The sequence below is a fragment of the Arachis ipaensis genome, chromosome B2, assembly GCF_059453495.1.
Source record: "Arachis ipaensis isolate K30076 ecotype BB chromosome B2, ASM5945349v1, whole genome shotgun sequence".
Classification (NCBI taxonomy): Eukaryota; Viridiplantae; Streptophyta; class Magnoliopsida; order Fabales; family Fabaceae; genus Arachis; species Arachis ipaensis.
Window position 1 is genome coordinate 117,523,927 of NC_142437.1, and position 12,573 is coordinate 117,536,499.

General features: G+C 30.4%; 2 protein-coding genes across 4 annotated transcripts; one reads left to right on the plus strand and one right to left on the minus strand.

Moving 5' to 3' along the window:
- The first annotated feature begins 4,309 nt into the window (after positions 1-4,309).
- LOC107625998 (cytochrome P450 704C1) lies at positions 4,310-9,873 on the plus strand. 3 transcript variants are annotated; one of them, XM_021116357.2, is made up of 7 exons: positions 4,632-4,772; positions 5,207-5,358; positions 5,622-5,837; positions 6,073-6,363; positions 6,922-7,248; positions 7,570-7,773; positions 9,544-9,873. In XM_021116357.2, exons 2-7 carry the CDS (start codon positions 5,332-5,334, stop codon positions 9,730-9,732), a joined length of 1,254 nt encoding a protein of 417 aa, XP_020972016.1. In that variant the 5' UTR covers positions 4,632-4,772; positions 5,207-5,331; the 3' UTR covers positions 9,733-9,873. The 3 variants fall into 3 exon arrangements, with proteins under 3 accessions (XP_016184244.1, XP_020972015.1, XP_020972016.1); XM_016328758.3 differs by lacking the exon at positions 5,207-5,358 and having other exon boundaries at positions 4,310-4,772; XM_021116356.2 differs by lacking the exons at positions 5,207-5,358; positions 9,544-9,873 and adding an exon at positions 8,474-9,517 and having other exon boundaries at positions 4,324-4,772.
- Positions 9,874-10,479: 606 nt separating this feature from the next.
- On the minus strand, positions 10,480-12,455 carry LOC107628550 (uncharacterized). Its single transcript, XM_016331187.3, has 3 exons — positions 12,256-12,455; positions 12,074-12,158; positions 10,480-11,085 (listed from the first exon to the last, which is right to left on the minus strand). The coding sequence occupies exons 1-3, from the start codon at positions 12,265-12,267 to the stop codon at positions 10,616-10,618; spliced, it is 567 nt and encodes a 188-aa protein (XP_016186673.1). The 5' UTR covers positions 12,268-12,455; the 3' UTR covers positions 10,480-10,615.
- Between the last annotated feature and the right edge of the window lie 118 nt (positions 12,456-12,573).

The window sequence follows — 12,573 nt, forward strand, 5'->3', positions numbered from 1 at the left end:
TTACACTGGTTCTGTACTAATCAAACCTTCAACATTAACATCAACACAAACACAAATAATACGAATACCCCTAAACCAAGCACTTGGACCATCACTTTTACATTTCTCACATCTGCTTCCAGTTTGTCCACCTTCCATGCAATGTTCATCTTCATCCCACCATGCTCATCTTCTTCATCAGACTTCACCAGCACCTCATCCTGTACAGAATCTGTCCAGATAAATAACCCACACCAATTTTTTCCACTAGTCTGCAAATATGCATCAACTTTATCAAACAACTACCTCAACTAACCAACACTTGAAATTTCAGCCAGTAAATATACTCACATTATAATTCAGACACCCGAAGAACGACTTATTAGGATGAGTCTCCGTCCCTTACCACCGAAGGACAGGCCTGCACCCACAACTGCACCACTTTGGAACTGCTGAACGCCAGCTACACACATTGTTCTTTTTCCAGTTTCCGGTCGCAGATGAGTGATTCGACCTTCCAGAAGCGTGACTGTCACTCATGGTGGGAGAGGACGAAGAAGAAGACTAACAGGACGAAATCGAACAACAGTCAGACCAACCACAGGGTAGAAGCCGAAGAGCTTGAGCTGGACGACGAACTAATTCATAGAGGAAGAAGGAAGAACAACTTTAGGGTTTATAATTGGTACCAGGGACTAATTTGGGATTCTTTGATGATATTCCACATCAGCTAGCCGTTTAAGGTTGCCTACGTGGAGGTGGAACCGCCACTTTAGCGCTCTGGCTGCTAAGTCATGCCGGAATTGGGTGGAAGGACCAGGATTTCGCACGGAGTTCAAATTGAAAGGTGCATTTAGAGTATTTTAAAACTGAGGGGCAACATTGATGCACGGCCCAATCTAAAAGACTGTTTTAGGGATTTACTCCTCTTAATTGCTATGTTATACTTGTTGAAGATATAATTTGGTCAAATTTTTCATTGTCTCCTCCATTTTATTTTGATGGATAGATAAGTTTATTTAGCCCATTTTATAATCTTACTTATTAAGAAAATTAAAGACCTCAAAAAAAATATTATAAAAAAAATAAAAATTAATTATGAACAATGCTACAAAATTAGTATAATATATGATTTTTGACTAACAATTAATAATATTTAAAATATTGATTAAAAAAGTTATGTTGAATTATTAAGTTAAAAATATTGGGTTGTTGATTAAAAATCTTAGTCAATATAAATTAAAATTATTAATTTTTGAATTTTTTTCATAAATTATAAAAAGTACTAAATTGTATTTCATTTAATTATTGTATGTCAACTAATAAATAGGATAAAGTATTAAATTGGTCTGCTATATTTAGGCATAATCTTATTTTGGTCGTTAAAGTTTAAAGTATCTTATTTAAATCCAAAAAAATTTTATTTAGTTTTTTCATCGTGAAGTCAAAGTTAAATAATTAACAAAATATCCTACATGACAAACAAGATCAATAATCTGGAAAATGAGTACAAGATCTAGAGACACAAAATTAACTGTGGATGCATCAATACATTTATTTATCATTTTTCTTATAATTTAAATGAAATATTTTCTATAGAATTAAAGAGAATGATAAATAAATGTATTGATGCATCCACAGTTAATTTTGTGTCTTTCGAACTTGTACTTATTCTTCAAGTTATCGACTTTGTTTTTGTACAACTGTCATGTAAAATATTTCGTTAATTATTTGACTTTAATCTCACGGTAAAACTACATTAAAACTAATAAAAAAATTTTTAAATTCAAATAAGATATTTTAAATTTTAAAATTAAAATAGGATTACACCTAAATACATGACAGTAATTTAGTATTTTACCTCTTATAAATAATTTGTTCGTCGGATGGATAGCTAACGTATGAAAGAAACTAAAATCTAAAAGAAAGAAAGAAAGAAAGAATGAAGGAATTGTTGAAACAGCTCATCTAATTGAAGTCTAAGTTTATATACAAGGTAACTTTGCTGTAAATAATAGCCATAAACGATATGTATTTATGATTTAGAGTTAGATTTTTGTATTAGATTAAATAACTGTTTAGAGAAAGGATCAGAATAGCATTATTTTTGGTAGAATCCTGAAGAGATGGATTCAATAAAAGGGACATATATCCAAACACGATCATTATCCAAGATGAGCTGTATGTAAGGTTAAGTGGGGAATCTCCATTGTTAAAATATCTACACACTTTATTGCTACCTGGTTTATTATAAAAAAATATTATTTATATATTAAAAAATTAATTATTAATAAGATATTTATATATAAAAATATATATAATTTAATTTAAATTATTTTTAATATATATTTTATATTAATGATTAATTTTGATGTATGTATAATATAGTTGTTTATTATACTGTTTCTTCAAATACTGCATAAAGCATACATTGGAGAACATCTAGAACGTTAACATTATCCGAAGAAACTCTAATGAAAAGTAGTGCTTTGGTTGGGGCTAATAATTCGGTTTATAAATTTTTTGATGTCTATGGATCAACGCCTTTTAATTATTAAGCAAAGAAAAAAAAATATTATTCTTATCAAACTTACTAAGAAAATATAAAAAAAAGGTTTAGCGTTATAATGTACTTGGTATCTCAATTATTATTATTATTATTATTATTATTATTATTATTATTATTATTATTATTATTACATAAAAAAAATCTATATGCAAAAAGAACACTAATAAACCCCTGTATAAGGATATATTTTTTGTTTATAAAAAATTTAATTATATTGCTAAAAAGTTTGATTATTTTATGATGACACTATTAATTATTTTAGTAACCGATTCTTTTTATTGAAAAAATAAATTAAACAATATATAAATATATAATAATTAATTTAATAGTTAATTTTAATATTTATACAATATGTTAAAAATAAAATATATTAGTCAATACGTTAGTAGTTAGTACCTATTAATATATTAAAAATAATTTGTAAACATACCTTATAAAAAAATACATAAAAATTATAATTTTAATTAATTTTTAAATTCACAATTTAAGTAACACTAATAAACCGCTGTATAGGGATATATATTATGTTTTATAAAAATTTGGATAAATTACACAAACAAATCAAATAGGAATTAATATTACACAAATATCTTAAAATAAAATTACTTACATGCATATTTTAAAGTAAATTTATGTAAATCGAATCAACTAAATTTGATTTACGCTTTTTTAATAGTAAATTGAATTAACTTGATTCAATTTACTACTTCTACAACATATACATGTAAATCGAATTTAGTTGATTTGATTTAGTAGTGAGACATATTATTAATATTTACTACTTTTAAGTATTAAATTTAAAATATAAATGTAAATAAAAAAATATTTTTTATTTGGATTCAAATAAAATATAAAAAAATTAAAATGAATAAGAATAGAAATTCAACTTTTGTGTTTTAGTTAAAATTTCAAGAAATCTACATTTTTATTAACTTATGAATGTAAAATGAAATATTAAATGATTTCTAAAAATTTATTAAAAATAATTATTTGACTCATTAGCATCTAAAAAATTATTACCAGAACTTTTGATGTTGAAAAAATTAATATAAAGTATAGCCTTCTAAAATGACATAAGAATCAAATTAGATTTGATTTACTATTGATATAACATATACAATAAATCAAATCCAATTAATTCGATTTACATTAAAAAAGCGAATTTACTCTATTGATATAGATTTAATTGTATAAATTATCCTAAAAATTTAGTTATGTTATTAAAAATTTTGAATATTTTACTATGACATTATTAATTATTTTGATAGCTGATATTTTTTATTAAAAAAATAAGTCAAACAATATATAAATATACACAAATATATAATAATTATTTTAATAACTAATTTTAATATTTATAGAATATTTTTAAAAATAAAATATATTAATAAACACATTAATGTCTATTAATACACTAATAAATTTAATTTTATACACATCTTGTAAAAGTTTTACATGGAATTAGAATTTTAATTAATTTTTAAATTCATAATTTAAATAATTTTCATCTATAATAATGTAAAATTTTTTCATATTATTAATACATTAAAATTAAAATCTAAAAACACAACTAAATAAGTGTCGGAGTTTATCTAATTAATAAGGAGTACAACAATGTTATTTATTTTCAGTAAGAAAAAAAAAACAATGTTATTTATTTAATAAGAAGTGTTTCAAGAAAGAGTTTTAATATTTCATTTTAATGATTAGAAAAATAATTGAAATTCCTAGGCTAATAACCTATTAATGGTCAGAAAAGACAGAATACCTTGCAAAATGTCGTACACAACTACAACTACTGAAAGTTACCAAGGTCCAAGGGCACCATCAATTGATTCCTTGGATCCTATAAATGAAGTTGCATCTTGCAACCTTTGCAACTGAACTATACTAAACTATAAACTCTCTTGAATCTAACACATCATCATAAATGGATTTTCTTCATAATCCTTATGTCTTTGCATCTCTTTCTGCAGGTTTAGTTCTTCTGTTGGCACAATTTCTGTTCAGAAGAAGAGATAGAAAGAAGAAGAAGTACCATCCAATTGGTGGCACAGTGTTCAACCAAATGATGAACTTCAATAGGCTGCATCATTACATGACTGATCTTGCAGGAAAGCATAAGACTTACAGATTGCTGAGTCCATTCAGGAATGAGATTTACACTTCTGATCCTATCAATGTGGAGTATATCCTCAAAACCCATTTTGAAAATTATGGAAAGGTACAAACTTTTTGCAGATGCTAGAATAATATTCATTGATTTTCAGTTTTTTGGGATATATTAAAACTGGGTTGGTTAAATAGGTTAAATAAACGATTTATGGTTGTGGTTCTTATAAAACTTTTGTTATGGTCTTAGCCCAAATTTTTTTAGAAGTAAATGAAATTCTTTGCGAATATTATTTCACATACATATCAATTTGGACCCTTTTTTTAAGCCTTTAAGTAACTATGTAGATGGATATTAGCTCAGCTGCATTCAGGATAAAAAATAAATAAATAATAAAAAACTTCATCACTTTTATTCCTGGTGAGACAACAGTCATATTTATTTTCTTGCTGATTTTAATTATAAGATTGAATCAGTTAGGAGGTTCTGAGTTTCCTGTTATCATCTTCATGTATGATCAAAGCAATGATGTCTTGTGCATGCAGCAACCCATTGGCCAGCGCCAGACCCTTAAATAGAGCTCCGATCCGCGACGGATTAGTCCTTGGCCTGTCGGGATGGGGGATACCGTGGGCAACCAAAAAAAAAAAGCAATGATCTCTTTCTATTTATGTTTCTCCTTCAAAATCTGGACATGGTGTGATGTGGTTGTTATGGTTGTCAATTTTAGGAATTTTTTTCATATATTGTCCTTTGGAGAATACTGATGAAACTTGTACATAGATTTTGGAAACTGTGAATTCTGATTAATAAAAAGCAGGTTAATAAGAGCATTAATAGTAATAGGTACATATAGAAGATGTTATGTGATGTAATTATTTTGAGTCAGTTCAATTATCAAAAAGATGAAACTAAGTTAGCCATATTGTCTTCATTTTTATTCTCAAAATCTTGGTGCAGGGAATGTACAACTACCAAAATTTAAGGGATTTCCTGGGTGATGGAATCTTCACTGTTGATGGCGAGAAATGGCGCGAACAGAGGAAAATATCAAGTCATGAATTCTCCACCAAGATGTTAAGAGATTTCAGCATTTTTGTATTCAGAAAGAATGCAGCAAAAGTTGCAAATGTGGTGTCTGAAGCTGCAACTTCAAACAAGACATTGGAAATCCAAGTAGGTTTACGTATTCTTGGTTTAATTACTCTAAGATTCCTATAGTTTTAGTCTATTTTCAGTTAGGTCATTATAATTTAAAAGTTTGCAATAAAGTTTTCATGTTGTACAAAAATTTCCAATCATCTCCTATACTGGAACCTGATTGAAAATTTAAACTATATGCTCTAAAACATATTATATGATTTCCTTTTCTTGTGTCATTGGTGTTAACTTGATCCAAAATCTTATGTAGGACCTTTTCATGAAATCAACTTTGGATTCAATATTCCAAGTTGCATTTGGAACTGAACTTGACAGCATGTGTGGATCAAGCGAAGAAGGGAAGAACTTCGCCGATGCTTTTGAAACTTCAAGTATGCTTACTCTATTCCGGTATGTCGATGTCTTCTGGAAGATAAAGAAATTTCTGAATGTTGGATCAGAGGCTGTCTTAAGAAAGAATACCAAAATCTTAAACGACTTTGTCTTTAAGCTAATTAACATAAGAATGCAGCAATTGCAGACTTCAAAGGATGATTCTGCTGTAAGTTTACTAGTTACAAGTTGTGTCTCTAATTGAAAAGAAAATATATTAGCTTAAATAAGTTTTCAATCTATGTAAAGTTTGTGATATTTTGTTTTCCCCCCTTCAAATAATTTAGTTTTGAACCCTATGAAATTTAAATATTTGTTTTGGTCCTTGCTGTTAGTAAATGTTAACGTGACAGATTAAATGCTATGCCACAAGATGAGACAAGAGATACTTAGGGTGTGTTTGGTTTGCATTTTCATTTTCAGTATTTTTTGTTTTTAGAATTTTGTGAAGAAAAAAGAAAATAGGTGGCGAAAACAGAGAACAAGATTTTATTATTTTCACTTTTTCCTTCAAAAATCTTGAAAACAGTAACACTGAAAATGAAAACATCAACCAAATACAACCTTGGTTTTAACTGTCATGTCAATATTTGCTGCAGACAAACTAATTGTAGGTACAAAACCAAACATTAAACCAAGTCACAAATTTTACAAGGACTAAAAACTTATATAACCCAAATAGGCTTACATGAATTATGCATTTTCTCACTTTGGATGGAATATGCAGAACAAACATGGTGACATACTCTCAAGGTTTCTGCAACAGGAGAAATATGATTCGACATACTTAAGAGACATAATTCTAAACTTTGTTATAGCTGGAAAAGACACAACAGCTGCAACACTTGCATGGTTTATTTACATGCTGTGTAAGTATCCTGAAGTGCAAGAAAGAGCTGCAGAAGAAGTGAAAGAAGTAACAAACACGAAAACTAAAACATTTAGCAGTGGTGCCGAGTTTGTGTCTTATGTAACTGATGAAGCTCTTGAAAAGATGAATTATCTCCATGCAGCAATTACTGAAACTCTCAGACTTTATCCTGCAGTTCCAGTGGTAAGGATATTCTTCAAGTTTATCTATTGCTTCTAAATCCCAAGATTGTTATCATCACAGATTTGCAGTGTTTAAGATTGTAGGGTAAATCTCAAATCTTTTCTCTGAAGAATTCGTCCATCGTCATTTGAAAAAACGTGACATATTAGTCATTCCTTATAAAACTCATGCATGCATGGAAGGACTAATATGTCTACTTTTTCTGAATGACGAGGTGCGAACTTGTTCAGCAAGAGAATAATAAGAGATAAGTTTGTCATTTTCATCAAATTTTTGTCGGGGAGGAAATCAGGAGTTAACTCAAAATTGTAAGACTTGCAGGATGCAAAGATTTGCTTTGCTGATGATATATTACCAGATGGATACAATGTAAATAAAGGAGATATGGTATCTTATCAACCTTATGCAATGGGGAGGATGAAATTCATTTGGGGTGATGATGCAGAAGAATTTAGACCAGAAAGATGGCTTGATCATAATGGCATTTTTCAGCCAGATAGTCCTTTCAGATTTACAGCTTTCCAGGTATTTTGGTTTAATTACTTTGAAGGACCTATAATTTTCTTAAACTTTTAATTGGATCCTTATAGTTTAAATGTTTGTAACCGATTGAGTCCTTATATTGTACAACAGTTTCTAATCAAATTCTTATAGTATAAACATTTCTAATTGAGGTTTTATATTGTACAAACGTTTTTAACTTGATCTCTAGTTTACAATTTTGTGATCAAGTGTTTATCATCCAATATAAGACTTGATCATAAAATTTTTAAACTAGAGGGACCAAAATGAAAAATATTTATGAAGTATAAGTACCTGATCATAAATGTTAAAACTATAAGGACTTGACTTGCATTGGTTACAAACTCTTAAAACAATAAATTTTTAACGAGTAAATGCTCAAAATGGTCCCTAAATTTCAAATCGCTATTCAATTTAGTCCTCGACTTTTAAAAATGACCAATTAAATCCCTGAAATTCGAAAAAGTGCATCTCTGTTAGTCCCTCGCAGAAGTGCCGTCTAAACGTTGATGATGTGGCATTCCAGTTGTATGCTGATGTGTACCAAACTTGAATTTGATTCAAATTGGTACCTGAAATTGCTTAATAATACCCAAATTAGTTCATTCTCAATTATAAAACCCTAATCTCCAAATTATTGTCTTCTCTTCTTCGGCCTCTTTGCTGTCTTCTTCTCTTCTTCGACCTCTCCGCTATCTTCCAGTTCATCTTGTTTTCTCGTCTGCATGAGTGATGATGGGTGGTGGAGAGAGAAGCCAAAGTAGCTCAAGTAGGAACAATTCTGTAGGGAGACCTTATGACAGCAAAGGAATGTGCAATAGGGGAGGTAAGAACGCCATTTTCTATAATTTTGCGGACTTCGGACGGTGATGAAGTACTCAACGACGACAGAAAATCCTGGTAGGCTATTTAATGGTTGTCTAAACTATGAGGTAAGGTTATGGCTCTAAAGAAAATGTTAAGATGGTTTCACTTTGAGTTTGGATTCAGCTGCGTTTTTTTACTTTGTAGTATGGAATCTTTTTCTGTTGTGCTGATGGAGGTGAAGAACCAGTTTGTGCAACACCCATTTCACAAGAAATTTTGCATGAGTTCAATTGGAGGATGACAAACTTGGAAAGTGATATTAAGACCTTGAAGATGATGACAATGGTTACCTTCTTAAAGTGAAAAAACATATCTTAGCTTAATGGACGAACCTGCAAGGATACATATAATTTAAATTTGTGTTGAATTTAAAATTAATCCAACCACATTAACTTGCAATTAAATAGTTTTTAGGTAAGTGCATTGATGTTGTAGTTCAGGATGAATATGAACTGGAAGATAGCGGAGAGGTCGAACAAGAGAAGAAGACAGTAGAGAGATCGAAGAAGAGAAGACAATAATTTGGAGATTAGGGTTTTATAATTGAAAATGGATTAATTTGGATATCATTAAGCAATTTCAGGTACCAATTTGAATCAAATTCAAGTTTGGTACACATCAGCATACAGCTGGAATGCCACATCATCAACGTTTAGACAGCACTTCTGCGAGGGACTAACGGAGATGCACTTTTTCGAATTTCAGGGATTTAATTAGTCATTTTTAAAAGTCGAGGACTAAATTGAATAGCAATTTGAAATTACCATTTTGGGCATTTACTCAATTTTTAACTGAGAATTGAGTGAAATTATAAGCATCTCTGAAGAAAATTATCTTGCATGCAAGCTTGTATTAAGGCCTGAGGCTAATTCAGAAAACTCGAAATGAATTTTCTTTTATTTGCAGGCAGGTCCTCGGATTTGTCTAGGAAAGGAGTTTGCATACAGGCAGATGAAGATATTCTCAGCAGTTTTGTTAGGTTGTTTCCATTTTGAATTGAGTGATGAAACGAAAGTTGTTACTTACAAGACAATGATAAATCTTCATATTGATGGTGGTCTTGAAGTCAAAGCCTTCCACAGGCACTGGGACTAATTAGCATATCGTTTTTAGAACAATCCAAGCTTTATGGAGAAGCTTAATGTAATTAGAAATAGATAACAAGAATGTAAATAGTAAATACACCTATCTTTCTTGAAGTTAATATTATACATGTTATGTTTATATGAGAAGTTAGTATGTATCTCATGAAATATTCTGTTTTTATCTAAGTATTTATTTTTAAATTTTCACATGAATTAAAAAAATAATTGGAATATGTTGAAGCTGCAAAATTTAAGAATTACTATACAAAATTATCCTTTGAGAGTTTAGACAAGTACATTAATCATTCTCTATTGAATTACTTTATATATTTATACTTTCTCATCATTTGATCCAATATTGATTAGGGTATTATTAATTAATAAGGGATATGACTAGACAAATATTAATGTTAGACTAATTTGCTAAATCAGTACTTATTTGTGAAATAAAATTTAAAAAAGTAAATCTTTATTTGAGAATAAAGGAGTACAAAACTACTAAATGTCATGCAATTAAAATATCAGGGAAGATAACCAACTTGAGTCGGTTGAGTGGTCAGCTTATTCGTCTGCTTAAACAAGTGTTGGGGGTTCGAATCCCGAATGGAGCTCGAATCCGCGACGGATTAGTCCTTGACTTGTCGACTTTGGGAATATTGTGGGCAAAAAGAAAAAAAAAAATCAGAGAAGATTATTCGCAAACTCACCATTAGTAACTAGATGTGAAGGTTTATGTTATCAATACATCTCAGTTCAATTATATTCAAATATTTAAAATTTAAAATATATTAAGAAATTTTCAAAGCGAAAGTTATTATGAAGCAAGAGTTTATTTTCTTACATCCATTAATTACCGATGTCACACATGCTACAATTACTTGTTCCCCAAGTAATCAACTAATTGTACATTGTGATGCTTCTTCTTCATGAAAGTGTTGATAGTGACAGTTCCCATAACAAGGCCAGCTCCCACCATAACTATCATATATTGGTCTTCCATAATAGCCCGGGAGCCCACCTGGGCCACCCTCATAGAAAAGCCCGGCTGGCGAAGAACTCACTGATGATGGGTATGCAAGAACAGAGACAGCAGGTACCGGTTCAAAGAGTTTTACTGGCTGAGTCGGGGCTGCAACATCCTGTCGTGGAGGTGATTTAGGCTTCTCCGGCTCGGCACGGGGAACAGGATGCGGCTTGGGCTTCTCGGGCGGGGGAGGTTTGGGTTTGGCTTCCACAATTTCAATGCTTTTGATGGCACCACCACCTCGGCAACAAATTTTGTCCACTAGCCTTTCTGGGCTGCAACATAGCACTTCGATGATCACTATGTCGTTCTCCGCGTCATACTTTTGCTTTAGAATTTCTATCATTTTAAAAAAGGAATTGTTAGTAGATAATTATTTATTTACATTCTCTCATCAATTTAAACTTTTTGGGACAAGTATCATGGCAATAACAAAGTGTAGAGGTATTTGAAGAGTAGAATGTGCATCAACGACCACCCAGGACCAAGATTACAAAAAACTAACTGTTAAGTTGTAGACTCTGTCATTGCTTTAATCTTTAATTTCTAGCATATTCATTTCATCAAACTTTATTGTCTAAAATTAAAGTTTGGTCAGGTTACCAAAATCAGCAGAACTCATATATATGCATGTCAATCATTAGTGAGTTAGAAATTATTTGTCATGCTCTATAAACTTTGTTAAAAAATTATTTAAGAGAGTTTTATATCATCTAGTTAAAAAAAAGTTGCATTACTTTCCTACATTTTGTTAATTATTTTTTGTTGGTATATATTCAAATGTGTTGGTTAGGGGTGGCAATAGGGCGAGTAGAGGTGTGTTTTTGCCCTATTTAATCTCATTCTGCCCTACAATAACCCGCATAGAACCCGTCTCTTCTCATAAAAAAAAATAGAACCCGTCTCTTATCTACGAGTAGTAAAAAGTTAAACCTTAATCCATCCATGTAGGTACCCATCCCACCTCCTATAATTATTAAAATCTAAAAAATAAAATAAAATTTTAAAATTTATATAACCATTATTACATACATAACATAAATTAAAATAAAAATTTAAATATGATACACTATTATTAATTATTTTACTAATTATTTTATATATATTACATATATTATATATACCGGGACGGGTATTATCTAAATCCGATTCCGTTCTGCCCTGCCTAATAACCCGCGACCCTAAAATCCCGTCCCGGTGCGGGGTGGGTCCCGGCAGGTTTGGGTAGTGTTGGTTGTAACCAAAGTTTACTCCATAAGAATGCATGGTATGTAAACTCAAAACTAAATACGAGAGAGAATTAAACCAATGTATAGTGAAAACTCACGAGGAAATTTGCTGAGGACCCTCTTTACTTTCATGTGGCATTTATAACATTGAAGGTCCACCTTCAGCTTCATTTTCGCCTTTCGCTGAATAAAATATAAACACGGAACATTACCTTTTCTTCAAGTAAACTAAGGAATGGCTACAAAGTAATAATATACGAGAATGCGTGAAGATTGTTACCTTTTCTTCCATGGCTGTAGAACAGAACTACTACACAAGATGCAGGTTCAATAATGAGAATGATAGACATATTATACGGTCTTCACAAATGGAAAAAAATAAAAATAAAAAAGAAAGGAAATGAAAAGAAAGAAACAAATATAATATGGACAAGGTAGTTGTGTGTAATGACAAATGAGATAGATATAATGGTTGGAGTTGTATGAAGTATTGGGTTGGCTACTAACAATACCCTATCATCAACGAATATGCAATCGTGTAATGTGAGGACGTTAAATTTCATAACTAAAGCATTATCATATCATGTCATATTTAGGA